Raw genomic sequence first — 26,838 nt, 5'->3', positions numbered from 1 at the left:
CTTAGAACCCTGTTCCATGTCCTTTCTAGTCCAAAGTAGGAGGATCCTTTGACGTCTTTCCAAGAACTCTTCCATAAACCTCATACTGACCACGTATTTTGCTACTGGTGTCCCTGCAATTGTATTGGATGAGATAGCTCTCCTAAACTACTGAAACTGTCAGAAGACTGTACGAAATTTCTCTAAGCAGCAAACAAAAAGTCAGTCTCCTGGTCACCCAACATTTTTAGGGCTAATTGTAAAATTAATTATCCATTACATACAAGGACTCCCAATAAGCACGTATGAGTTACTGCAGTGCCAGTCCTAAGAATGTAATCAACTTACCGTATGCTAGGAGTTATTTTTAAAAATAAAATTTAAATTGGGTTAAGTAAAAAATGGCATTGTCCACTACAGTAACTGATATGTACCATTAAGTTAGAACATATCTTTAAAGTGTTAAAAAAAAATTAAAACCAATTGAAAAATAAAATCAAGGTGCTACCTTAATTCACTAAGTTGATAAATTTGAAAATAAACTCATTTCAAAAATAAGATTTCAAATAAGGAATGTTTTATTTTCACATAATTTACTGTTTTTCTAAATGTCACCAATTTTTAAACTCTACTTAGCATCAAACATACCTTTCTCATTTTCTTCTTCCTCACCATCCTGAAATTCAAAGAATAATCAAATGTAAAATGAATTCACTTAAAACTGGATTTCAGTAATAGTACAAGATCTATCAAGTTTGATTGCTGAATGATTTAATAATATTAGAGACGCCTATCACTAACAAATACAGGATATTCCAATCAGAACTGAACCAAAACACATTTACAGAAATGTAGCATATGTCTGGTATACATGATTTTACACAAGGAAACAGGCAAATCTGTCAATGATTATATCAACAATGAACTGGATTACTTAGTTTCACTACTCAAAACTAGTTTAAACAACCGGACTCTTACTCATATCAAAAAGCCACTAGGAATTCCCTGGCGGTCTAGTGGTTAGGACTCGGCGCTTTCACTGCTAGGCCTTGGGTCCGACCCTTGGTCTGGGAACTAAGATCCCGCAAGCCGTGAGGCGCGGGCCCCCCACCGCCCCAAAAAAAGAGGATGCAAAAAGATGCCAATAAAAAGCCTGCTCTGATTATTTTACATGACTCAGCTCAAAGGCACTCTTAGGGCATACTATTCAAAATGTACCAGAAAATCTAACATGAAAACATATACTTTTCAAGGGATGGAATGCATATTAATAAACAAAATAAATAAACAAAAAACACTCCCTTCTTAGGCATCTCAGAAGTAAGAATGACCACAAGAGTAGTTTCAAATTCATTCCTTTTTAATCCGTTAAAATGAATTCATAAGCTGTCTCATATACAATGGTGGTCAGCCACTTTAAAAATGGTATTTGTGCTAAGGTAATCAAAACAAGTAACACAATTTTTTAAATGATTGGCTTTAATTTTAAAATATGTGATATTTCAATTTTAAAATTTGTGACATCACGTAATCTAAAATTAAGCATGTGCTGGCTTGAAAACAAGAATAGCACAGAGGGGAAAATCTTTCTTTACTCTACACCAAGCTAACACTACAAAAATAACTGAATTATAGCAAAATAGAAACAACATTTCCCAAAATTAAAGATCATAACAAATAAGCTAGTAATATGCATTATAATCTCAGTAATGGAAAAAAATTAAGGAATGTTTTAACTTATAACTTTTAAAATAAAAGCTGAGTAGAAGTAGATTTTTTTAGTCAAGGTGGTGTGAAGCTACCGTACACGAAGCCTTAGAGTAGTGGTTCTCAAACTCTGAGTCTGTATCAGAATCCCCTGAGGACTTGGGATTGAGATTGAGATTGCTGAACACCAACCCTAGAGTTTCTGATTCAAGCCTGGAGTAGGGCCTGGGAATCTGCATCTCTAACAAGTTTCAGTGACGCTGATGCCGGTCCAGGGACTACACTTTAAGAACGGTGCCTTAGAGCGACAGCCTAGCAGGGAAATTAGACTGAAGGCAAAACTGAACTGTAAACAAAATTTTAAATGCCGCATTAATCTTATAACACAATTTTAGATTCATATAAAAGCATGCATTCCTTAAAAATGTCAAATATTTTACCATATGCTCAAAATTAACATTTGGGTAACACACATATTTCTGAGAAGTCATTTTTAAAATAATTTTTCAACTTTAAGTTAACACATAAGTGCCCCAATTAGGGAATGACCAATTGTACTGCAAACTAAAGTAACATGAAGGAAACTGAAAACACTAAAACAATTAAGCCATAAGCTTAGGAAGTAAAATAGTCCAGAACAAGTAGATTACTGACTGACAGCAATATGAATCCTATTATTATATAAGTCCATTATACTGTGCTCTAATAAGCTCCTAATTGTTATGCTGGAATTTAGTTTTAATCATTACATTTCTAATGTGCAACATTTGGAAAGGAAAGAAAAATGCTTTAACTTGGGTGGAGTGGTAGGCAGTGGCAGCAAAGGAAGGATGAGTTATGCTGGAATTACTGATAAGTCTTTTTCTCCCAAACTCTTTTAGTCATTTATCTCAGAGGGATAAATAAACTGGAATATCTCAACTTTTACTTAAAAGCAGAATAAAGTAACTTAAAGAATGCAACTTGCCTCTCCTTTATCTACCTGTGATACAACAGCACACCACTTCCAAGATATTGTTTTAGAGATGCAATATTGATATGTTCAAGAAAAAAAAATGGCCAAAGTATTTATTAAAAAATACTGTGATGTAAAAAACAAAATCTTTCTGCCAATTAGAAATGTTATTTCTAGCTGCTAAAATAATTGGTAAGGTTTGCCTTACTTTGCTCAAGAGTTTTTAGGTATCTATCCTAATTACTCAACAGGTCTTCTGAAGGGTTTCACAACTTTAGTTTCTCAAAATAGTAGTAACACTAGCCTTATTACATATACTTAAATGTCCCTAGGAAAGGAGTCTGAGCCAACTTCCAGAAAACAAACTGATTACAATGGGGGTGAAGCACAAAAACAACTAGGGTTAGTAGAAAAGATGAGCCACACACTAGTGCATATTTGCGTTATTGTTCAGTATGTGCAGTAAACATAGCACTCACTACTAAGGTTAAACCATTCCTTACAGTAAAGAAACAAACCAAGAAATACAAGAAAGACAGTGGAAATTTTTCCCTGTAAATGATATATAGGCACAGACATGTACCTTATTTGAAAATAATTTTCCTCCACTGAAAACAGATGTTTTTTCAGAATAAGGAATATGGTAAATAAGTAACCACAATGAAAAGCATCCTTTTAAATTAACTACTTTTTGTGCTAATCTTGAAAAAATTTATTTCACATATGAAAATGAAAACAAATGTCTATAATGTTCATGTTATTTATCTTTGTAATGGGATCTACAACCCTTAAGTCAAATATGAAAATTAATACAGAAAGCTTCTCTATTTTTATTTCATTCTAGGAGCAGCAATGACTCGTGACAGGTAAAGACAAGCCTAGGACTTGTTTTTCAGTTAACAAAGTGTTTCCTATATACCCATTCTATTACCTTCCCCTAGGTTAATCTTGTGATACATGTACTTATATGAACCAAGTAAGAAGACCTCTTCTGGAAGGCCTCCTTTCCCCTGACTTGTATATAAACACTGTATTCAGTCTGACTAATTTACAATAAACCTTCAAGATAACCCTAAACCACTACCTGCTATCTATGTGGCAATACGCTAAAGACTGTGGGAAATACAAAATATCTGGCACATAATAAGCACTTAACAAATATTTGTTGAATGAATTTACTGAATAAATGTAGTGTAAGACACTACTGTTTTTAGGTGGAGGGACTGAACTAACTGCAGCACTGTGTAAGTACAATGGAATTCAGAAAACAACAATTCCGAGTGTGGAGTCATTTAGTGAAAAGAATACCAGACTAGGCACCATGAGATGTAGTTATTTATTCTGTCTTTACCACTAAAACAGTTTTACTCTGTGGTAGTGTCATCTACCTAGGTGAATTTTACCTATAAAACAGAGATAACATATGACCTAAATAGGATATATAGAATTAAATAAGATAAGGGGTGTAAAAAGTTCTCTGTCAACAGTAAAGCACTACATGAGAGCTTTATGGAAGAGAGAGATAAGTCTGGCTTTGAGAGGTATGTAGACTTCGTATGACAAAAAAAGGGAGGGCCCTTCAAGTTAATGAAACATTAGGGGCAAAGGCAAATGGAAAAAGGAATATACATGATGCAATCATAGAAGATTGACAAGATTGACACTAGAGGAAATTTTTAAGAATTAAAGCATTACCAAATACAAACATTTTGGAGAAAATTTTCCAAACAATTCTCAAGTAACTGATACCTTCAAGCAAGTAAAACAATACTACAAGTAACCACTAACTACACATGTACTATGTGCCAGGGTATATGATTGATCTTCACATCACTCTAGCAGGTAGGACTTACAATGTTCATTTTACAGACATAGAAATTGACTAAGAAAACATGCCGAAACTCACAATATTATAAGTAACTCACAGAATGCAAACCAAATTCTACCTGGTATGACAAACTGCTTAGAGGCTAACACCTGAGAGCTAAAGATTTAAGCTTCAAGTCAAAGCCTGAAGACTGGCTTTAAATAAATATATCCCTATACAAAGGCACTGCCTATTTACTTATATTTTTAAAAACAAGGAATAAAAGGATAAATCCTGAATTTTGGAAAGTTCACCAATAAGGGGACGGGTGAAGGGGACTTTTTTGAATATATCCTGTCTCTTAGATTTGACTTTGGAACCATGTAAATATTTTAAATAATTATAAAATTAAATTTAAAATTATAACTTTTTATTTTGAAATAACTATAGACTCACAAGAAGTTACAGATTAATTTTTTTAAAAAACAATACTTAAACATTGAAAATAAAATGAAACAAGTCAACCTAAATATGTATTAGTTGGTGATCACACAGAAGACTAGTCTAAAACACAGTGATTTGTTTGTTCCTAGAGGGGTACAGCCTTAGGAGAGATACAACTGGGGAGAAAAACCTTAAATTATTTTCAGAAATCACACTGGTGGCGGTGTTGGTATTATCATTCTAGGACTATTGTATATACACTGTGAGATAAAGAAAATAATTAACTTAGAAGTATCCTTATGAACTCAAAATCTATTTTATCTTAGAAGTAAAAACCAACAAAAACAAGCAAACAAAAAACACATTCTCTAGCACTGTACATTGAAAAGGCCTAGAAAACATGAATAACCCAGTGGCAATGAATACCCCTACCATGGAGATTACTGTCTTGAAATACCATTTACCACTAAAAGGAAAAAATGGCTAATTACAGGTCTGGAGCAGGAAATGGAACATCTTTACCAGAAAGCACAGAAGCAAAGACTACTAGGATCATGTTGAAAGGACTCAAAAGCCAACTTGAAGAGGTTCTCACTGGCTACAGATGGGACAATTTGAGCATTAATAAGGATAATAACTACAATGGACTGAAATACATTAAAAATATTTAAGTCCATGAGTTCAAAATGAAACTATGGGAGAAAAAGAAAAAAAAAAAAGAACCTCATTAGTCACTATTGGAGATGCTCATGAACCAGCTCATTATTTTGAAAATTGGTAAATAAAAGAAAAATAATCAAACATATATCCCGCCTTTCTTTGTAAATGGTACCACAGGGTAACCAAATAGCAGGTGAGAAGTTTCTCTTTCCAAGGAACATTCCAGCTAACAAATAAAGAAAAAAATGACAGAATTAGAATATTACCACTTTGATCTCCCTAAATAACCAGTGCAGTATGGATCATCAATGATTGGTACCATCACCAAGAAGATACAGTCAAACATTATGTGTATCCAAATAGAAGAATACAACACTACCTGGGAATTAGCTGTATGTCTTGCGGGGATGGAGATGGGGGTGCAGGAATCAGATAGTAAACCTCTGGATCCTATAACCAACTTACCAATTTACAGGAAATACAGTAAACAGAGCTGAACGAATCCATAGGAATATAATCAGCAAAATATAGACTTTGGAAGCTCTATGACTTGTCCAACTATGCTAGATGCTCTTTTTGTAAATATTTTTATTGAACCAGCCATCTCCATTCATTCACCTAATGTCTGTGGCTGCTTTCACACTACAATGGCAGAGTTGGATAGCTGTGACAGACCATATGGCCCACAACGGCTAATGGCCTTTTCTACCTGGCCTTTTAAGACAAACTTTGCCAACTCTTGTTCTATAGGATAAACAACTCAATTTCTTTAACAAATAAGACAGTAGGGGAAAAAAGATGGAGAGAAAACCTAGAGATTAAAAGAGGCCTAAAAGACATTTCAATCAATCACAATGTCTCGATCTTATTTGTATCTGGATTCAAATAAAACCTGTTTTTTAAAAAAATTTTGGACAACTGAGTAATTGAAGATATTAAAAATCGTTTTTTAGGAGTAATAAAGTAAAAAATAAAAGAGTTCTGAAATTTTTAAATTTTTACATACTGAAATTTTTAAAGTGAAATACGATGTCTGGAATTTGTTTCAAAATAATCCAGAAAAGCGGAAGTGAACAGAGGTATAGATGAAATAATACTGCCCGTGAATTGATAACAGCAGAAGCTGTGTGATGGGTACACTCTATGCAGTATTCCTTAACACACGTAGTAAGACAATACATTCATTAGTCATGTTTAGAAGCATCAGATCATGATGGAACTCAGATACATTCATATATATTTCTAGATATTCCACTATACATCATTTAGGAAGAGGAAAAAGGTCATTTTACTTAAAACTTCTCTGAAGAAGTAACCTCCCTTTTGATATGATAAAGCAAAACTTGCCCCTTGATGAGAAGTATATGTTATTTCATTCTCAGGATGGAATGGGAGCAAGGCCAAATCTAGCCCATAAAAATTTGGAAAAATTAGAAAAAGGCACTCATTCCTTAAGATACTTCTGTTAAATTTCTACAATAAATATATAATCTATTATGAGAATGGGGACCCTTAGATGTGATGCTTTCACACACTCACAACCTGTGCAACTGTAAGAGAGGCCCTTGATGAAAATTTAAAAACTCATTGCCAGAGAATATGAAGAGTTCAACTTTACCTTTTTGCAAATTAGTAATCTATAAAAGGTACTCCTCCAATCTGGGAGTTGATCTTCCTCATCTACTTTTCATCATTCAGAAATGAATGTACCTGAGGATAGTACGGGGGACAAGTCTACAGACTTTCAGAGTCCTAATATTTCCTTCCTGAATATTCCAAATTACCAAAAACATTCCTCCCAGAAATGCAATTTCTCCCCCATTGAAATAAACACAGAGAGCCAATATATAGCCTCACCAGCATTTCAAAGGCAAGAGAGCTGCAGGAAAGAAGGCATGACCAGAGGCAATCAGCTAAGCAGTCTGTGAATATACGCCCCATTATACACTCTTCCAGTAAATATTAGAATGAGGAAAAAACACAGCTGGATCACTATTTTTTCTAAATCTAGTAAACAGAGGGAATCCCTATCTCTATTTGAAAGTATACTATTTAAAGAGGGTACATGAACAAGGCATTCTTGAGTACAGATATGAGAAAAAGACAGGATAATTTTTTAGTAGAGAAATTGAGCTATAAATGTGTTTACAGCATCTGTACGTCATACTTCAAAATGTACACTACGCGTATCACATATACCAAAAACAAAATCTAATACAGACTAGAAGAGTTGTCATTTTCTACACACACATACACATACATACATACATACCCCAAGTAAATTAATTGAACAGAGATTTTTATCATTTTTATACTATGCCCATCCTAGGAGTGTTAAATTAACCAAATTTTAAAGCTTTGAAAAGGATATTAGTACTTTTAAATGATTTATTTTATACCAAAGTGACCAAAAAAAATCAAGGAGTGTGAAGGCTTCCCAAAAGACTGGTAACTAGAGTCATGTTTTATACAAAGGATAGACTGTTTTTATTTTTATTTTGAAAATGGTAGGAACCTTGTTGTAATAACTTCCAATTACCTCTATGGCAACAGAAATTTCAGCTGCCACTTTAAAGTATTTTGTATACACCACATAAGTAACTCAGTATTAAATTTAAGGCAGTTTTATGAATTAAAGAATTATGAAGTCAAAATAAGATTCCTTTTCCAAGCCCTTCCACCCACAATATCAAATTCATAGGACTAAATGTAAACTTACTTGGGCTGTTAGAAAGGTATCATCTTCACCTTCTTGAGCTTCAATTTCCTAAGTAAAAGGGTATACAATAGCTTTGCTTTACAAAATATCTGGGTAACATGAGAATGCTTTTATGCTATACCCGATTATCATGTGCCTCGTGTTCTGTGCAGGGTCTATGGATACCATGGGTCCTAAGTCAATGCTTAATAATTCAGGCTATATTTTTTATGCCAACAGAAACGCTTAGTCACATTGATAAAAGAATTAGAAAAATGTCCTTCATGAGCCCTTCATTTATTAGGCTAAGTAGAACGAAGTGTTCTAAGCATGAATACTGACCCCCTAATCCCTTGATTTTCTTAAGATGTACTAACATACTTCAAAGCAGGACAAATGATCTATTTCATTCAAAGAAAAGATTTAAAAATTATATGCTTTTAAGTTAAACCTTCATAAGTAATTTCCCCACCCTTGATGACAACCAAATAAATGCAAATTAGTCTTTTATATCTTCTAAAGTAGTAAAAACAAAACAAACCAAAACTACCACCTTATAATGTTAGCAAGGTCAGAGTTAGATTGGTACACTCATTCATAGTAGGGTAGTAAACAACTTAAATATCCCAAATTAAAGGAGTAGCTATCAGACACATAGAAAACAGTCTAATAAACTGTGGTGTAACACAAGAATTATGAAGTCATTATGATATGTTATGTGAAAATATTATATAGAATAGCAACTTATGGCATGATAACTACTAGGTAAAAATATATACATATGTGGAAGATAATAAGCAAAAATAAAAGGGTCATCTTAGATGGTAGGAGTCTGAGTGATTTATAAATAACTTTAAAAATATATATTTTTTAAAGTTCTGTGACTTTCACATTGAACTAGAAATATACGTTTTTATTATTTAGTACTTAATTTATCTGTGTCACGTTTTAAAAAAAACTGGCTAAAGACCTGACTTTCGATGTCCTCTTTTTCTATATCTTCTATTGCTTCTGCCTCTATTAATTCATGAGCTCTCTTGTTCTCTTCTGCAGAAAGTAACTCCTTGGAATGCACATTTTCTTCTTCATTTTCACCAAATTCTTCAGAGTCCTTTAGTTCGTCACTTCCATCTTGTTCATGTGCCTCTTGATGCTCCAATTCACAGTCCTTTTAATGGTAAGAAAATTTGGTACAACTCGAGGCAAAGTACTATAGGCTATCCACCAAACCTTTTTGGTAATTTACATCTCTAAATGTTTTCACTTTTATCATATTTTGACATTATTCCCAAAGTCAAAGTTCAATCATTTTATAGGACACACTAGCTGTGTCTTTAAAAATAGAGGGGGTCTAAAACCAAGGTCATTAAACTACGCATCTGAGTTCCCAAATCTCTTACACTGAAATACATACACACTAACTGGATTGCTCTCAAGTTCCAGTTGTTTAATATTTACCAAATCACATACTTGTATGAGCCATCCTTCAAGACACGGCTTCAAAGAAATGACTTCTTTTCTCCACATGTCACAGTTTGATTTAACTTCAAAGACCACGGAAATCTTACATACGATAATATAAAGTTTATTTCCAATTAATAATAAGGAATCCCAACTGTTACACCAATGTCTGTTCTTAGAAAATATGCAAATAATTAATCTAAATGTATTAGCTTTGAAATCTACCACTATGCCACAAAGCCGATTAAGCAGGGGAACATAGGTTGGGATTGCCTCTGTGAAAGAATATCTGTTTGCCCTTCAAAGTTTAAGGATACAAGGGTACCTCAGTAGAAACAAAGAAAAGCAGCAATGTGCCTAGTTCCCTCTTTGATTAACTGCAGAGAAAGGGTTGAAAGCAATGAACATCCCTTCCTCCTTTGCTATTCTCATGGTACATCTAGCAGATTTAACAAAAAGTTTCTGAGTTAAAAGGGGAAAAGTGCAGGGGTATAACTATTAATCATTCATAGCTGAACTGCAATGAGTGAATAGAAATTTCTGGTGGGCACCGAGAAGAAATACGATTGTTTTGGAATATGGAGTGCTTGGGGAGCAGGGCGTCTCTGGGACAGAGGTTTAACCAGCTTCACTACCTATGGGTGGAGGAACGTAGGGGATTGAAAATGGAGTAGGTGGTTGGTTATATGATGGTGGAAGAATAGGTGCAAAACAAAAGAAAATCACAAGGGAAGTCACTGAGGGAACTTCATCTACTCTGAAGTGCCAACTTTGACCATTCTCCTCACCTATAAGTAGAAGTAATTCCCATAGTATTCATATATCTAAGCAATAGGTGATATTTACCCACCACTACTGTATAAATTCCAAAACTGCCAACTCTGAGAAACAGGGAAAGCAGATTCACTTAATTTCTATCAAATTCATCACATACGCGGATACTTCCAAAGGGAAAAAGAAATATAAAGAGAGTGAAGATATATTTAAATAGTATTTTTTTAAAAGCTCTTTTGTTCTTCTAGACATTATGAGACCAGGTTCATTTAATAATTACACAAAGGCAACCTCTGCAGTACATATAAGAGACAGCAATATTACATCTCGTGATGTTTCAAACGACTGAAACATTTTTATGAACTGAAGAGCTGAAAGGAAGTTAGAAATGTGAAAACTAAAAGGGTTTTTACTAAGGCACAATGCTTTTCCAGCTTATGGGTAATTTTGGCTGAATCATGCACTCACTAGTGAAGATAACTAGAGAAAATAAGAGCAAAGGAACAAACCTAATGGAAGATATACCACAAGGATAAAAGAACACAAAGACTGAAGAGTTCTTAAATGCTCAAACGAAAGCTGGTTACAGACATGCAATCATCAATTTTAATGGATCCCTGAGCAAACATTTCCTAAACTATCTGACTGCAGGGCTAACTCCTCAACCAAACATCTCTTTCTCTCTGTGCCTGCCCTCAAAGTGCAAGATACAAAGCGTTGAGACGCATGGTGCTGTGTGGCTTGTGTGTGTATAACGTAGGGAGGGTAGAGAGCTAGACCGTAGGAGAGATGGGTGGGTGAATGGACATGAGCTGGCTTCATGGTGGAGCACACAGACATCCCAAGATGTTATGGCAATATGGCCTAACTGTACACAGAAAATGGAAATACATGGGGTGTAAATGTACATAAGTTACGAGGAACTATGCTCATTAAATAACTCCTGCAAATGCCACACTACCTAAGATCTAATGATCAGTAAATAGCAGATCACACTTCATTAAAATGAAAACAAAACAAAAAAATCTAACTATGATTAAAAATAACAGTAATATAGAACTGCCACAACCTCAATTAAAATTAAAATACTTCATATTTCTGGTTGGTCAGTTTTAAAGTACATTCTTTTTTAGCCAATAAAGACCTGGCTTATCTTTAAAGGGCAAAACAAATTTCTTAATCTGATCTTCACCAAGTAGCAACACATCAGCAACTCTCTCCATTTTAGGGACTACATTTTTCTAAGTTCTGTTTGTTATATACGAAAGCTAATGCAATGGGCAGTACCTTGTCCAGGAACTAAGATAACAATTGTCCTGTAGCTGTTCCTCTGGCCCCTATGTCTCAGATTTCTACTTAAATGCTCTGACAAACATTTTTTGCTTTGTCTCATTTAACTAAAGATAAAGTTATTTATTATATTTCTCAACTATGAGAATTAATAAGATTGACAATATTACATAAGTCTCTATCATTATTTTACCTACATATTTCAGTGTCTATTGTTCAAGTAAAATGCATGAATTCATCATGCAAAATGCTAGGCTCAAAATAAACATCTTAACCTGTGTAATTAACACTTTACCTTGACAAAAGCATCATCTTCCACAGAAGCATCTCCACTCAACTCATCTGCTTCCTGTTTTTTACCTGCGAAAGAAGGAAAATGGGCTAACAACCAATATTTTATTACTTCAAAAGCAAAAAACATTCAGAGAAGTTTACCCCGAGGTACCACTCTCCACTCCCAAATCATCTGACAAAGCTAATGCCAACTGCTTATAAACCACCTGGCCACAGCTGTCCCAAACAAAAAAAAAGCTTTATTAACAATGACATGCTGTTTCATTTCACTAAAATAAACTGTACAATTAATCCTACATATGAACCCATCATCTTAACCGACTTGACATATGAGGTACATTTTTTACACCACTCAAATTCTCTACCTCCAATTCTCCCGGAAGTAGCAGCACCTTTCAACAGTTCTCTCCTATTTGTATACATAACCAGACATCTGATAGCTAAATTCAAGACTCATATCCCCCATAAAGCCTTCCCTAAGTTCTCCTTGTCAACAAGCTTTCTCTAAAATAAAATTCTCACACTTGACACCTCACAATCCATCAGCTGATTAGATATTGCCTTGTACTCTCAAGTACATCTTGCTTCACCACTTAAAAAAATACCTTAAGTACAGTGACTGCTTTTATGCTTATTTTGTGTTTCTCCAAAGGCCTAAATATAAATAGCGCTGGGAGCTTAACATAATGACTGATTTAACTGATTTAAGGCAAGTAGAAATTACTTCAGACCAAAAACTGTTAAGAGCTTCTAGATAGACTACAGGCCTCCCTGACCTCATCTTCAAAACTTTGCAAACTGGTGGTTGGAATTTTAAAAATGTTTTCCACATCAGGAAAAAAAAAGTTTTCCACAGAGCCAAAGCTAAAAGTTTGTGTTTTCAAGCTAGTCCACAAACATCTACTAGTTAAATAACCCATAATGTATCAGAAATGCTGTTAAAAAAAAAAAAAAAATCACAGCTGCTAAAATTTTACTATTAAATTTTTAAATTTTTACTGATTTTGAGAGGTTAATAATTCTTTCCTGAGGCTAACTAATCAACCTTTCCTTTGCGTAAAACAGGCGTTGCCATGTCTCAAGCTTCCATGACCCCCAGAGTAGAGGGTTTAGTTGTGAGGTAACTGTAAGAAAAAAGTTAGGATGCCTCCCTTTTCCATGTCTCCTCACCAGCTCCTATCTTCCATCTACCCCCAATTTGAAATCCTTCCCATGAATGAGAGATAAAAAGTGAAACAAGGGCTTCCCTGGTGGCGCAGTGGTTGAGAGTCTGCCTGCCGATGCAGGGGGCATGGGTTCGTGCCCCGGTCCGGGAAGATCCCACATGCCGCGGAGCGGCTGGGCCTGTGAGCCATGGCCGCTGAGCCTGCGCGTCCGGAGCCTGTGCTCCGCAACGGGAGAAGCCACAGCAGTGAGAGGCCCGCGTACCCCAAAAAGAAAAAAAAAAAAAGTGAAACAAGATACTGGTCCTTTCCAAATACGTGAAAAGATTAAGAGTAAAGAGTTTTCTTTTATCCACTGAGGTAAAAGAGGTCTTCGTGTCCCTGAGGGCTTGTGTGAATCAAAAGAGAAATAAAATGTTGAGCTTTAGTGGTATTTGTATTTTAGAGAAAATACAAATTAGAAGTTACTACAAGGGCAACAAGAGAGCTGTTCCTTCCTTACAAAAGAAAACAGTATCAGGTGAGAAAGAGCTCACTAAACTGTTTTATCACGTTTAGAGAAAGTTCCATAATCTAAAAACTTTAAAGATGCTACCTTTGAGAAGAAATAAGCTTTTTAAAACTATAGGATTGGGACTTCCTAGTGGTCCAGTGGTAAAGAATCTGCCTTCTAATGCAGGGGACGAGGGTTTGATCCCTGGTCAGGGAAGTAAGACCCCACACGCCACAGGGCAACTAAGCCCACATGCCACAACTACTGAGCTGGCGCGCCACAGCTACTGAGCTGGCGCACCACAACTAGAGCCCGCGTGTCACAAACTACAGAGCCCATGCACCACAACTACAGACCCCATGGCCCTGAAGCTCGTGCACCACAACGAAGAGCCACAGCGCTCAACGAAGATCCCGCGTGCCGCAACTAAGACCCAACGCAGCCAAAAATAAATTAAATAAATAAATAAAATAAAACTATAGGATTCCACCCCCCAACACACACACCACCAAATAACCTATAGAGTAGAGCTTTTGGGTGAACTCCTTCAGATCATTTGCAAATATTATTTACTCTTCACAAATATAAAATGCTTTACAATTTGCAAAGCGCTTTTTTTTTAAATTTATTTTATTATATTTTATTTTTGGCTGCATGGGGTCTTCATTGCTGTGCACGGGCTTTCTCTAGTTGTGGCGAGTGAGGGCTACTCTTCGTTGCAGTGTGTGGGCTTCTCACTGCAGTGGCTTCTCTTGTTGCGGAGCACGGGCTCTAGGCGTGCAGGCTTCAGTAGTTGTGGCTCGCATGCTCTAGAGCGCAGGCTCAGCAGTTGTGGCTCACGTGCCTAACCGCTCTGCAGTATGGGGGAATCTTCCCAGACCAGGGCTCAAACGCGTGTCCCCTGCATTGGCAGGTGGATTCTTAACCACTGCGCCACCAGGGAAGTCCCGCAAAGCACTTAGAAAAAAAAGGTCAACTGATTTTTCCTAGCACCCCATGGTACATAGGGCCGGTAATCACAACTTTACAAAAGAGAAAACGAACCCGAGGTTATACAGCTTGCCCAAAGCTAGTAAATGGCATTGTCAGAACTGGAAGCCAAGGCTTCTCTTTTCCAGTCTTAAATTCTTTCCACTTCATCTTACTATGACCTACTTAAAAGACATTATTCTAGTAAGCAGTGGTTAATTAACTCAATTTACAGATACCATCTTTGAAATGGCAGCCCTCATCATAATGACAAGCTACATCACTATCCATGGTGAGTTTCACTTGCCTTAGTTTACTTAAAGGAAAACCAAATTACACTACATCAACCAAAACAACAACAGCAGTCACTACCACTGCTTAAGCAGCTTCCACAGTGCAGACACTAGGATAAATGCTTCATATGTATTAATGCATTTATTTTATCCTCTTAACTAGCCCCATTTTACAAAACAGGAAACTAATGCTGAAAAGTTAATCAGATTACAAAGTTAGTAACGGTAGTGCTTCAGTTTAATCCCAGGCCTATTCCCACTCCTCAAAAACCACAAAACCATTGATGTTCAAGTAGCTACAATGTGCCAGTTGTTAAAAATGTTATCTCTTTTAGCATGAACACAGGCTCCACAAGCCACATCCATAAAATTTTAAAATGTGAGAGTCACAGAAATTACGTAACTTGCCCCATGACAAACAGGCAACAAGAGGCAGAGGTACACAAAAAGGTCCAAGTTTGCTATCCCTTATTGTTTTTAACAGATGTAGCACATGAAAGCACTGGACACAATGTGTCATAAGCTTGTAAGCATAAAAACCACAAGGAGGAGATTTTCAAACATACAGTGATGAAACTTTAATAATAACCTGATAGGTACATAATATTTAAGAAAACTGACATTTCACACACTAGTTTTTGACTCCTCTCATGATCTGTAACTCTGCACTTGTTTACACATGATGAATTAGAAACTATACTGTAATTTCTTCCTTTATGAAAAAAAGTATCACCCCTCCACCATACAAAAATAATTCACATCTTAAAAAGCTATGATGTTCATCATCCAGCCCAGAACCTAGTACAATGCTATATAATAAGTAGATACTCAAGCATTATATATATCCTGACTGATAATGGTGTAGGTTATAGGTTGGATGCTAGCAGTAAACAAGGTCTGGATTTCTATTCAGAATTTCTATCAGCCCTCACTGGGACAAAGGTAAGACGTGACATGCCAGTCAAACTAGCATCATGTGCAACCCCATCCTGTCAGTAAGGACTGTAAACTCCAACTTTAACGATGTTACAAAGTACATCGACAGACTCCTAACTTTTATGATGTCACAGATAAGAAATAACTTAAAAGAAAAATCAAATCCCACTTAATTCAACAAGCACCACCAGCTTAGGCACATTTTTGTACAGTCAGTAATCGTTTATACCCCATATCCCATTTAAGCCTGTGCTATGAAAGCTCCTACAACAAACTAATAAATGAATCTTTTGTCCTTCAGGGAATCTGGCATATACCACAGAAATGGGAACTGGTCCAAAGCAAAGTAGCATCACCAGGATGAGGAAGCTAACTGAAAGTGCAATGTAGTCGGAAGCCTAACTTTAATGCTCTGAGGAACAAAACTAGAAAATAAACTGAGTCGTAAAGATAGTCTGAATAGCAAAATAAAAACTGGAAGCAAAATTACTTATCACATCTCAAACTATCATAGTAGTAACATATAGTTATTTTGAAATTTCACTGCAATGATTTTAGGGTCAAAAGTAAAATGGTAAAGTAAAAATGTATACACCAAAGGAAGACGACACTAGAATACCTCCTTAATTATGCAGCATTGTTTTTATGGGTCCACAAATCCTTAGTGAAACCACTGGGGCCAGACATGTTTCAGAACTGTCAGATTTTAAGAGAGTACAATAGTGTCTATACCATGTGTTAATTTAAACCTCCCAGTGGCTTCTGGAACAGCTTCTCTCAATCAATCACGGAAACATTTGTGCAATGAAATATATGAATATTAACATCAATTAGGATAAACCAAGACTATAAGTAGCCTCACTTTTGCCACCAAACTTAAGAAAAAACTTCATTTTCAGAATGTTTGTATTTCAGAATTAACAATAAAGAATTTTGGATGGCAATTTGGTTTTCTTCTTCAAAGGCAAACTGGTCCTTACAAGGTTTGGTAATTTTCCTTTTCAAGTTCAGAAATACCTCCAGAAACAAAATGAAACAAAAAATCCACTTAACAAGTAGATTTTAAAGTAATTTTGCCAAAAAAATTTTGTGGCTGAGTAACTTTTCCCGTAAACATTTACAGAAGCTATGAAACGTTAGAAAATGTTCAGTCATAAAATTTCTGTTGGATAAGAGGGGGGAAGACTCAGAGACCAGGCCAAACTGAACAACACTGATGATTCCAGCAACAACCTCTCCTCAACTGTATGAAATCTTAAAATAATCACGTACTATGCCTTGTGTTAACCATTTGCATATGTGTTTTAGTCTCTCTTCTATTAAAATGGTATTTCACTAATGAAATCAGTTTTCTAAAAGGCTTTGCACACTGTCCTAAACATAGCAGCCATCCAATAGGTCATTTTATTATTTTTTAAAAATCTACCATAAAGATATTTCATACTCACTATAATAAAATAAATCTGGAACACACCAAATGTATATTTTTTAAAATCTCTTAACTGTGTCACTAAAGACAACCAAACTGAACATCCACACACACTTGTGAGCATTTGCACAAGACTTTAAAAGGCAGCAAGAATGTAACTTGAGTTCTTAACAGATTACTTTTCTATCCTATCAATAAGAAGAAACTAGCACTGCTTAGCTCAGCATTATTGTGAGCATCAAATAAAGCAATGTGAAAGTGTTTTGAAAACTGTAACAGAGAACTAATTGCAAACTGACAGGCAGAAAGAGATGAATGAAAATGATGCTAAGTTTTAAGCAGTAATCTAGAGCAGCCAGTGGTTCTTAACCCTAACTGCATGCGAATCACCTGGGGAACTTTTAGAAAATACTGATTCCTGGGCCCCCAACAGAGTAACCAAAACCAACTCTCTGGGGGGCAGGAGCATGGTATCTGTATTTTTTTGTTTTGTTTTGTTTTGTTTGCGGTACGCTGGCCTCTCATCATTGTGGCTTCTCCAGTTGCAGACCACAGGCTCCGGACGCGCAGGCTCAGCGGCCATGGCTCACGGGCCCAGCCGCTCCGCGGCATGTGGGATCTTCCCGGACCGGGGCACGAACCCGTGGTCCCCTGCATCGGCAGGCGGACTCTCAACCACTGCGCCACCAGGGAAGCCCAGGTATCTGTATTTTTAAAAACTCAAATGACTCTAATGTAGAGCAGACTGAGCATAACTGAAGAAGTTGGAGTGAGAAGAACATAAAAGGTTACCGTTTTCAGATTCTCCAGACTAGAAAAAATTTAAATTCTACCTAGCTTCAATAAAACACCTTGAGTAGGTATGAACCGGTATTAATTCTCAACAAGGTTAGAAAAAAAAAAAAACTTTAAACATAAACCTCCTATGAGTACATGCACATGTACATATATACCTTAGATCATGTTATCTGTGATGAAATCCGAGTGGTGGAATTACAGGCAATTTTCACTTTTTTGTACTTTTCTGGATTATCTAATTTTTAAAATGAAAACATTTCACTTTTATAATCTGGAAAACAATTCTGTAAAGCCATAATACAAACTACTATTCCAGGTTACCAGAACTGCCACATAAGGCTAACTCGGGCTGTGGAGTTTATGGTGTGAATGGTTAACTCCCAGAATTGCACCACACCGAGGCCCTTTTATTGTAATGTGTGAGAACTAACTTACAGTTGATGAAATAAATCAGCAAATTTCAGCCTTAAACCCTAAGCCATTGTTCAGTCTCTTCATTAAAGTCATTTCTGATGCCACCAACTGATAATAATGACTGCTTTTTCCTCTAATTCTTGGACAATTCTCACTTTATTTTACATGAGTTCATGAAAGAGAAGAAAAAGTCTGAAGTCTTCTGTCCTTAATTCAAAATGCCTAGGAGATGAATGACATGGGAGAAAGACACTATCATAAAGTACTAGAAAACTTTATCTATCTCCCCACCAGGATCCTTGACACACACCATATTTGACACAATAAAATAGCTGAAAAAAGTACAAAAGTGCTTTGATGATAAACATAATCCACCATATACAACTGCATAAGTCAAATGCAGGTTTTAATGGCTGAGGTAAAAGGGCCTGATTTTGTGAAATGAAAATGACATACACAACTTCTGAGGCTGGACAATATTCCAGCAAAAGTTATGAGGCTTTCCAACACAGCAACAACTTGGTGAGGGATAAAAGGCGAGTGCCATGATTCACATACTCTAAAAGTACATTTCACAATCAGTGTTTAAGGAGAAGCCACTAGTGCTGTTGAGAAAAGCACCTTAAAAAGAAAAACTGTTTGGAAAATAGTAAAGACTATTAATCTCTGATTGACTGCTGCCTACAAAGAAATATGCAATTAAAATAAGCACCAAAAGAAATATTTTTAAAAGCAGTTGTTAAGAAAGTCATCATATGGCCCTCAGTATTCATTCAACAAACCTGTTATGTGCCAGGCAATATGCTAGGCATTACAGAGATTAATGTAAATAAAAGACTATGTCCTCACCCCCACAAAGCTTCTAGCCCAGTGGGTACTCAAAAAAGATTTATGACAATTTTGTCCCCAAAATGTTTCTCAATGCCACAGTTCTGATTAAAGTTTCCTTAACATCCAAACATACAACAGTTTAAAAAAAAAGCAAGCATTACAGTGCACTATAACACTAAATTATATGAAATTCATTTTATGTGGTTGATTACTATATTCTTATTTGGCATACAAATTTTAGAAAGCTTTACACAGTAAACATGTAATTAATTATACTGAGTGTGGTACTTTCCACACATAATCAGGCATTATGTTTGGATAAACCTGCAACCCGAAAATATACTTGTTTCTATAGTGGGAACAAAACAGATTTTATATAGCAGTTTGAATCTTTTTTAAACCTGCAAGTACTGTAAGTGAGTTTCAATTCGGTAAGTACTGATTACATATACTTCTGAATATTGCACTGATTAACTACTTAAAGTAACTTTGGCTGAAGTTTAGAGGTGACTCGAAAGGTTGAATATCCAAAAGAATGATATGCTGTTTACAGGTGAACCGAAAGAAAGTTTACATCTATAATCTCTAAAAGAAGCTAATGAGGAGTTAGCTCTACCTGTTTAACCACTTTCTTAACACACACCCAAATGATGACAGTAACTCTCACTGGTGAAGCGCTCTTCTAGGTTACTTATTAAAAATTTCATAGCAAAGAGAATAGCAAAGACTCAGAAGTGAGAACCAATCTAAGCTTAAAACTTCACCCCACTAACTCTATGCAAATAGATTTTACAAATATGTTAACCATAAATATTAGGACCCGCTATAACATTATCAACATTTGTTACAAGTTTGTGAGTTTGTGCTTGTAATAACAGCATTTTTAAAAATATTCTACAATATACTTAAGAATGCAGATTCCTTTTCCTCTAATCTGTCAAAACATAATCATTTTAACACAAAAAAATTGTTTGAGAAATAGTGACCCTGCACTTATAAGAGAACGAACTTAATATTTCACCTAAGTAACTTTTCAAGACCCATGAAGCTTCTCTTGCCTTATCATTCAACATCATTTAATTTTATTGCTACATTAAGCCACATCATCAAAAGAATTATTTATTTTGCCTAACAAGCTATTAAACGTGGTGTCTTGCTGTTGTCTACATGACTGCCTCTAAGTAATCCCTTTCTTTATTCTTATCCTTTTCTAGTATTCCCAGCTAAAGATATCCATACTGACTGAGGACCTATGAGTTTTCCTGTTCCTTCCTTATACATCTATTTTAGCTAAAAAAAGAATTTTTCTTCTGGCTCCTAGCTACATATAATTATTAAATTTCAGAATTAAGAGACCCTTACAGATGGTCTAGTAAATTTTCCAATTTTATAAAAAGGAAGTATACCCATTGAAGGAAAATTAGTATGACTAAGATGCAATTACTTTTAAGATAGATACTGCTAAGTGAAACAAGATGTGACAAAAAGAACATCATATTACAATACTATTTAATTTCTTGAATCCTTAGTTTTAAAAATCTGTTAATTATTAATATTTTTTAAAGTTTCCCTATTCAAATTTGATGTCTAAAAATTATTTTTAAACTTAATTTAAAATCATCTTACTTATAAGCATCTTAACTGTAAATTAATTCAAACTAGGTTCTTAGTTTGAGATTTACATTATGTTCTTTCTCATTCACAGGACTTTCAGAACAATGATAAATGGAACTCAAGGAGACAAGAGCTATTTATCACACATGTCCCAGAATGAGTCTCATGAAGTACTCAGTTGTAGTGTGCTGCAGACACACAATTAATGTTACGACTCCTGACTAAATACTACAAGATACCTTAACATCAGAGTTATGGAAAAATTAAATTTCAAGTATCCTTATAATCCATATAAGAGGAAAAAATTAACATACTTTTATATATATATACACACACACATACATACATACACATATACATGTGTATACTGAAAAACTTCTTAAAACGGTATATTGCTGAATTTATTGCTAAAGGTAGGATGAGTGAAGTTCCTAATGACTAAAAAAGAAAGGGATACACAGAGAAATTAAAAGTAGGTGAGAATGAATAAATCAAATGAGATTTACTTTACATGCTAAAATCAGTAATCAGCTTAAATATAAATTTGGGACCATGATTAATACATAACATCTATCAAACTACCACAATATGCTAAATAAATGACATGAATCAAAATCATTATAAGAAATCACAATAAGAAACATGGTTAATTCCTGATGTACTTATTTCTGAATTTTTTATGCTTCCTCATTTTGAAATTGCCTCTGAGTTTGTCAGCAGAGGCTTCTCAACACAAGCTTCTCTAACACAGGGAAATGTATCTCTCAAAGTGATACACTGAATTAAGAATTACATTAAAAGCCACAGATTTTCAAGATAACTTTGTTACTCCTCTAAACACCATTTCTACCGCTGCCATTCCCATCCCATCCAGAAAATGCTTCTTTGCCCTTTTCAATTTCCTTTGGCACAAATAGGGCACTCTTGCAAACCTACAAAAACTCTCAGTGAGATGGCATCAGGATGTGCCTGGTCCCAATACTCATGCAGATTGCTTAAGATCAAACTTGACTATTTCCTTCTTTTCAAGGTTAATCCATTCAACCATTTTACTCTAGTTCCATCAATCTGGTCTACAGCAGAGAGTAGCATTTAGGATCACTTAAAGCAGTAAAGAGTGTTAGGTTTTTAAAATGCTGCAGCTGCATGGAACTTGTATGTAGGTACCAGGATCCAGATACCCACATCATGCCCACCCTCTGACATTGTCCTTATAGGACTGAGGGAGAAATCCGTAATTATTCAAGTAAGTATTTCACTTACCAGAACCTTTCAAATATATCTAAGTCTCATTTATATTGTTAAAATGTTAATTTAAAACTACCTTTACCTATTCATTAAATCACCATATCCTAGAAATATATTCTGGCCTACTTTAAAAGTTATAAAATCGAAATCATTAACATATCCCTATAACTTAAAACTTTTTATTTTTAAGCTAATTAGTCACGGATTTTTTCCCTTCCTTGTTAGTATGATTGGTAAAGGTCTTTTTGAATTTCACTGAAAATTAGAATGTTTAATGGCATAAATGCAAAATTAAGTTCACCAAATCAAACAAAATACTAAACACAAAGGTTATAAAATTTTAATATACTAGAGAAAACAGCAAGGAGCCAAGGTGAAAGATTTGGTAGGAATTCCATCAATACTCTGCCAATTGTGGGGCAAGGTAGACATGTATTAAACCGTATTTTACTCTTCAGGTCTTCACACTATGAAGGAAGAAATATTATGGAACTTGACTTTGTAATTTTTTCAGAAGCAAGAAAGAACTGGTCTCACTTTCAGGTCAGCTTCAGCCAAATCTTAAGGGCTACTAGTCACCCAAAGCCTGGCAACAGTAACTTTTCTTCCTTGACCCAACAAGGCAGAGTGCCAGAGGGAAATAGCAAAGAGTAGCACTATATAAACAGGGCAAGTGGCACAAGAGCAGAGGCAAGTTATATAACCAAAATATATTTTAAAATATGTTTATAACTCGTAACAACCTTTGCCTTTGGTTGGTTTCTTGTTTGGAGTATCAGTTGAAACAGTTAATTCAATATTATCTGGATCGCCTCCTTCCTCTTCAATAGCCTACATTAGAAAGAGAAGTTAATATGCTACACAGTCTATCTAAACTTATTTTAAAAAACGAAATGAAAAAAAAAATTAGCAAACCTCAAGCCTCAAGACATTAGAATTGCCAGTCATTTCATAAACCAACCTCACAAAGGAGCAATTAAACTACACGAGTGAGAGAAACTTTCAGGAGGAAATATCATTAGGTATCAAAATCACATGGAGTTTTACATATTACCCAGTCGAGAAAATTAACTAACACATATTATCATACTGAACAAAAGTCTAAATATTCTCGATTGCAGCAAAGTTGCTAGCTACGAAAGTAAAGAACTAAAAGGAGCTTTCCTAATTTCTATAGTACAAACTTATTTCTCCTCTACTACAATTCCAACGCTCACTCAAACCAGAAAGATAATCAGGGAAGAAAAAGATTATTGCGCTAATGCAAAAACTGAAAACCCAGCGGAAAACAAACCCTTTCTCTTACCCACCCATCAACTCCCACTACCAATTACCCCCCAATATGGGGAGGAAACGGTTGGACACAATTAAATGGTAACTTCGCAGAAGTCACCAAAGTAACCAGTCCCTACGAGGCCAAGAAATGCACGCGCTCACCATCGCTAAAGGCTGGGGACCGAGCGCCTCCCGGGTCTCCACGATCGCCCTTGGGAGGCCGCGCCGGCCGTCCGCAGCCTGGCAGAGACGTCCCGGGGGAGGCAGGGGTGCGCTGGGCTGCGGCGGCCGGTCCCGGGCGGCTCGCGGGCCGCTCGCAGGCCTGGCCCGGCGCGCGGGGGCGGGGGCGCCGCGAGAGGGTCCTCGCCCTCCCGCGCGCGCGGGCGCCGCCCGGGACCTCCCCACCTCGCCGCCCCGCGGGCCCCGGCGGCTGCGAGCGGACGGGGGCTGCGGCGGAAGTGGGGGCTCCGAGGCGCGGCCTAAGCTCGCCTTCCCGGACCTAGCCGGGCCTCACCTGCTTGAGTCGGGAAACGAGCACAGTCTTGACTCCGGTGATGTCCAGGTTCCGCCGTTTCAGCTCGGACTTGAGATCGATGACCCGCAGATCGGTGATCTTTTTACCTTCCGCCTGACCTGAGGCGGCCGAGGCTGCCACAGCACCGGTAGCGGCAGCCATTTTAGAAGAACAGCGCGCTGCCTAGGCAGCGAGTGATCTGCAGGGCGGCGGCAGCAGCTCCAACTTCAACTCAGGCCTCGCCGGCCGCCGGCGCCGCACAGCGCTGCGCACAATGAGCCACTAGCCCCGCCCCCTGTCCGCCACCCCGGCGCAACCTGCAGCCTCAACCAGCACCCGGATGAGGGGCGCGCGTGCGCACTGGCGGGAGGCGGGGGATGGCGCCCAGCGCGCGCTGCGGAGCCGGACGCTGCCACCTGGGCGGTGCGACCACCCCCCTGCCTTGCATGGACTGGGAGGTCAGGCGCGTTCAACGGCACCAACGTCCGCCGTGCCGCGGTTCCCCACTGCTTCGTTAGCCATTTTCTGGAAGTGTCTCGAGTCTTGAGCAACAGCAGTGCGCTGGGCACTCTCGGCATAGATAGTGCGCGCGTCACTCAACGCAAACCAAGGGGCGTGTGCGCGCCCTAAACCTCTTCCAGGGAAATACTTTATCGGTTCTGCTGAATAATCGAAAAAATGTGGCCACTGTGCACGAACTAACTAGGTTCTCCGAGTTCTGTTGGAAGGCCGGAAAGAAACGCTGGGGCGGTTAATATAAAGAGTATAAAGGGTTATAAGAATATAATAGGGCTGGCCTGTGTGACAAGTCCCACTAGCTGTCTCGGGAAAACATGCCTTTGCTCAAGAGAATTAGTCTATTCTAGGGCTGCCCATCTCACTGAACAAGCAGGACAACTTCCCTTCTGCGCTGGCCTCAGTTTGCCATCCTCTCCGGGGGTCCTGATGGCTCAACACAAAATTGATTACTAAATAAGGAATTTAGTTTGTAAGTACTTGTTACCGTTCTCATGCACTGTGTTCACTGTTTTGTCCCTCTCAAAATTTAGGATTCCAAGAACAATGACAATCCTCTTCGGCGGGACTAGCCTGTACAAGTGAGTAACTTTAGGCACTATTATTAATCATCAAAGCATAAGCATTTATGGAATAAAACTATTCTATAAATTCCATGAATAGATTATGACACACAACGCTGGCATTTCCTAGTTTTAAAGTTGATGAGGTCTGTGTCACTTTAGGTTGCTTTTCTCATTAACTAATTAGAGCAAAAAGAGAAAAACTGGATATTATAAAATAATACGCGCCAGTTAGGTAGTTTTTTTTATGGTTTATAATGCACTTTGACATGCAATAATCCCTTAATTTTTCTGCATTCTCTGAGGTAAATCTCTGCAAGCCTTAGAGAGATTAAATGGCTTGTCCGTGTTCACATAGCTGGTATGTGGCCGAACTGGTGCTCTTAGTTGCCCCTCACCAGCTCCTTAGTTGTGGCATGTGAACTCTTAGTTGCAGCATGCATGTGGGATCTAGTTCCCTGGCCAGGGATGGAACCCAGGCCCCCTGCATTAGGAGCAGAGTCTCCCAAACCCACCTCTGTCTCTATTACAAGTTGATTCATAGTCATAGAATATTAGAACTCAAAGGATCTTTAGAAATCTTCTGGCTCATTCCTCTCTCTCTCTCTCTCTCTCTTTTTCTCTCTCTTTAATAGATGAAGATTTTAAGATTTTTACCTAGGGACCCCACAATTAATTACTGACCAAATTGGCACTAAACCTCAGTTCTCATGCCAGTGTCTTTTCCACCCTGCTCCCACCTTCTGTGGACACTTGTAAAGAGGGGTTATATTAACCCAAAGCTAATGTTATATGTAAAATGAATGAGTTTTTGTCTTTAAAAAAAATCTTATAATGGAGTTATCTTACAATGGAGACCTGTACCTTCTGATCTGATGTACCGGAGGATACATCACCTGCCAAATTGCCAAGAATGTTTAACCTAAATCTCATCATGAGAAAACAATCAGACAAATCTGATTGTAGGACCTTGCACAAAATAACTGCTCTGGGGACTTCCCTGGTGGTGCAGTGGTTAAGACTCTGTGCTCCCAATGCAGGGGGCCCGGGTTCCATCCCTGGCCAGGGAACTAGATCCCACATGCATGCCACAACTAAGAGTTCACATGCCACAACTAAGGAGCTGGTGAGGGGCAACTAAGATCTGGTGCCACCAAATAAATAAATAAAAGTAATACCTAAAACAACAACAGCAACAACAAAAAACCTGCTCTGGACTCTTAAACAAAGCAGTGCAGGTGTCTGTTGGTATCAGTGCAGGATTGGTTCCAGCAACCCCTCAGATACCAAAATCTGCAGATGCTCAAGTCCCTTACATAAAACAGTGTAGCATTTGCATATTACCTATGTACGTCCTCCTGCATATTTAAAATCATCTCTAGATTACTTATAATACCGAATACAATGTAAATGCTATGTAAATAATTGTAAACACGATGCAAGCGCTATGTAAACAGTCACCAGTACGTGGCAAATTCAAGTTTTGCTTTTTGGAAATTTCTGGAATTGGGGGGAATATTTTTGATCCACAGTTGGTTGAATCCATGGATGGTTGAATGCATGGCTATGGAGGTTCCAACTATATCATGAAAGTAAAAGTAGTAGAGCAGTTCTACAATACAGATACATGATAACTAAGCTTTATGTGTGAATGTTGTTTGGAACCTGCATCAAAGAATGAAAAAGCGGCTTAAATGGACAATTGGGAAATTT

The 26,838-nt window shown here is 37.1% G+C and overlaps 1 protein-coding gene across 6 annotated transcripts in view; it reads right to left on the bottom strand.

Annotated features, from left to right (window-relative positions):
* The window catches only part of SLTM (SAFB like transcription modulator), a 45,926-nt gene extending 21,592 nt beyond the window's left edge, over positions 1–24,334 (bottom strand). For 3 of the 6 annotated variants that reach the window (XM_060005883.1, XM_060005884.1, XM_060005885.1), the window contains exons 1-6: positions 24,047–24,318; positions 23,001–23,088; positions 12,071–12,135; positions 9,221–9,418; positions 8,272–8,319; positions 628–655 (exon numbers count right to left, since the gene is read on the bottom strand). In XM_060005883.1, the coding sequence (XP_059861866.1) occupies positions 628–655; positions 8,272–8,319; positions 9,221–9,418; positions 12,071–12,135; positions 23,001–23,088; positions 24,047–24,208 (589 nt within the window). In that variant the 5' untranslated portion in view covers positions 24,209–24,318. Of the gene's footprint in view, positions 1–627; positions 656–8,271; positions 8,320–9,220; positions 9,419–12,070; positions 12,136–23,000; positions 23,089–23,694; positions 23,926–24,046 lie in introns of those variants that run through there. The other 3 variants (XM_060005888.1, XM_060005887.1, XM_060005886.1) reach the window with 3 other exon arrangements.
* Between the last annotated feature and the right edge of the window lie 2,504 nt (positions 24,335–26,838).

The sequence above is a fragment of the Delphinus delphis genome, chromosome 2, assembly GCF_949987515.2.
Source record: "Delphinus delphis chromosome 2, mDelDel1.2, whole genome shotgun sequence".
NCBI classification, from domain to species: Eukaryota; Metazoa; Chordata; class Mammalia; order Artiodactyla; family Delphinidae; genus Delphinus; species Delphinus delphis.
This window is presented reverse-complemented; position numbering and strand designations above follow the sequence as displayed.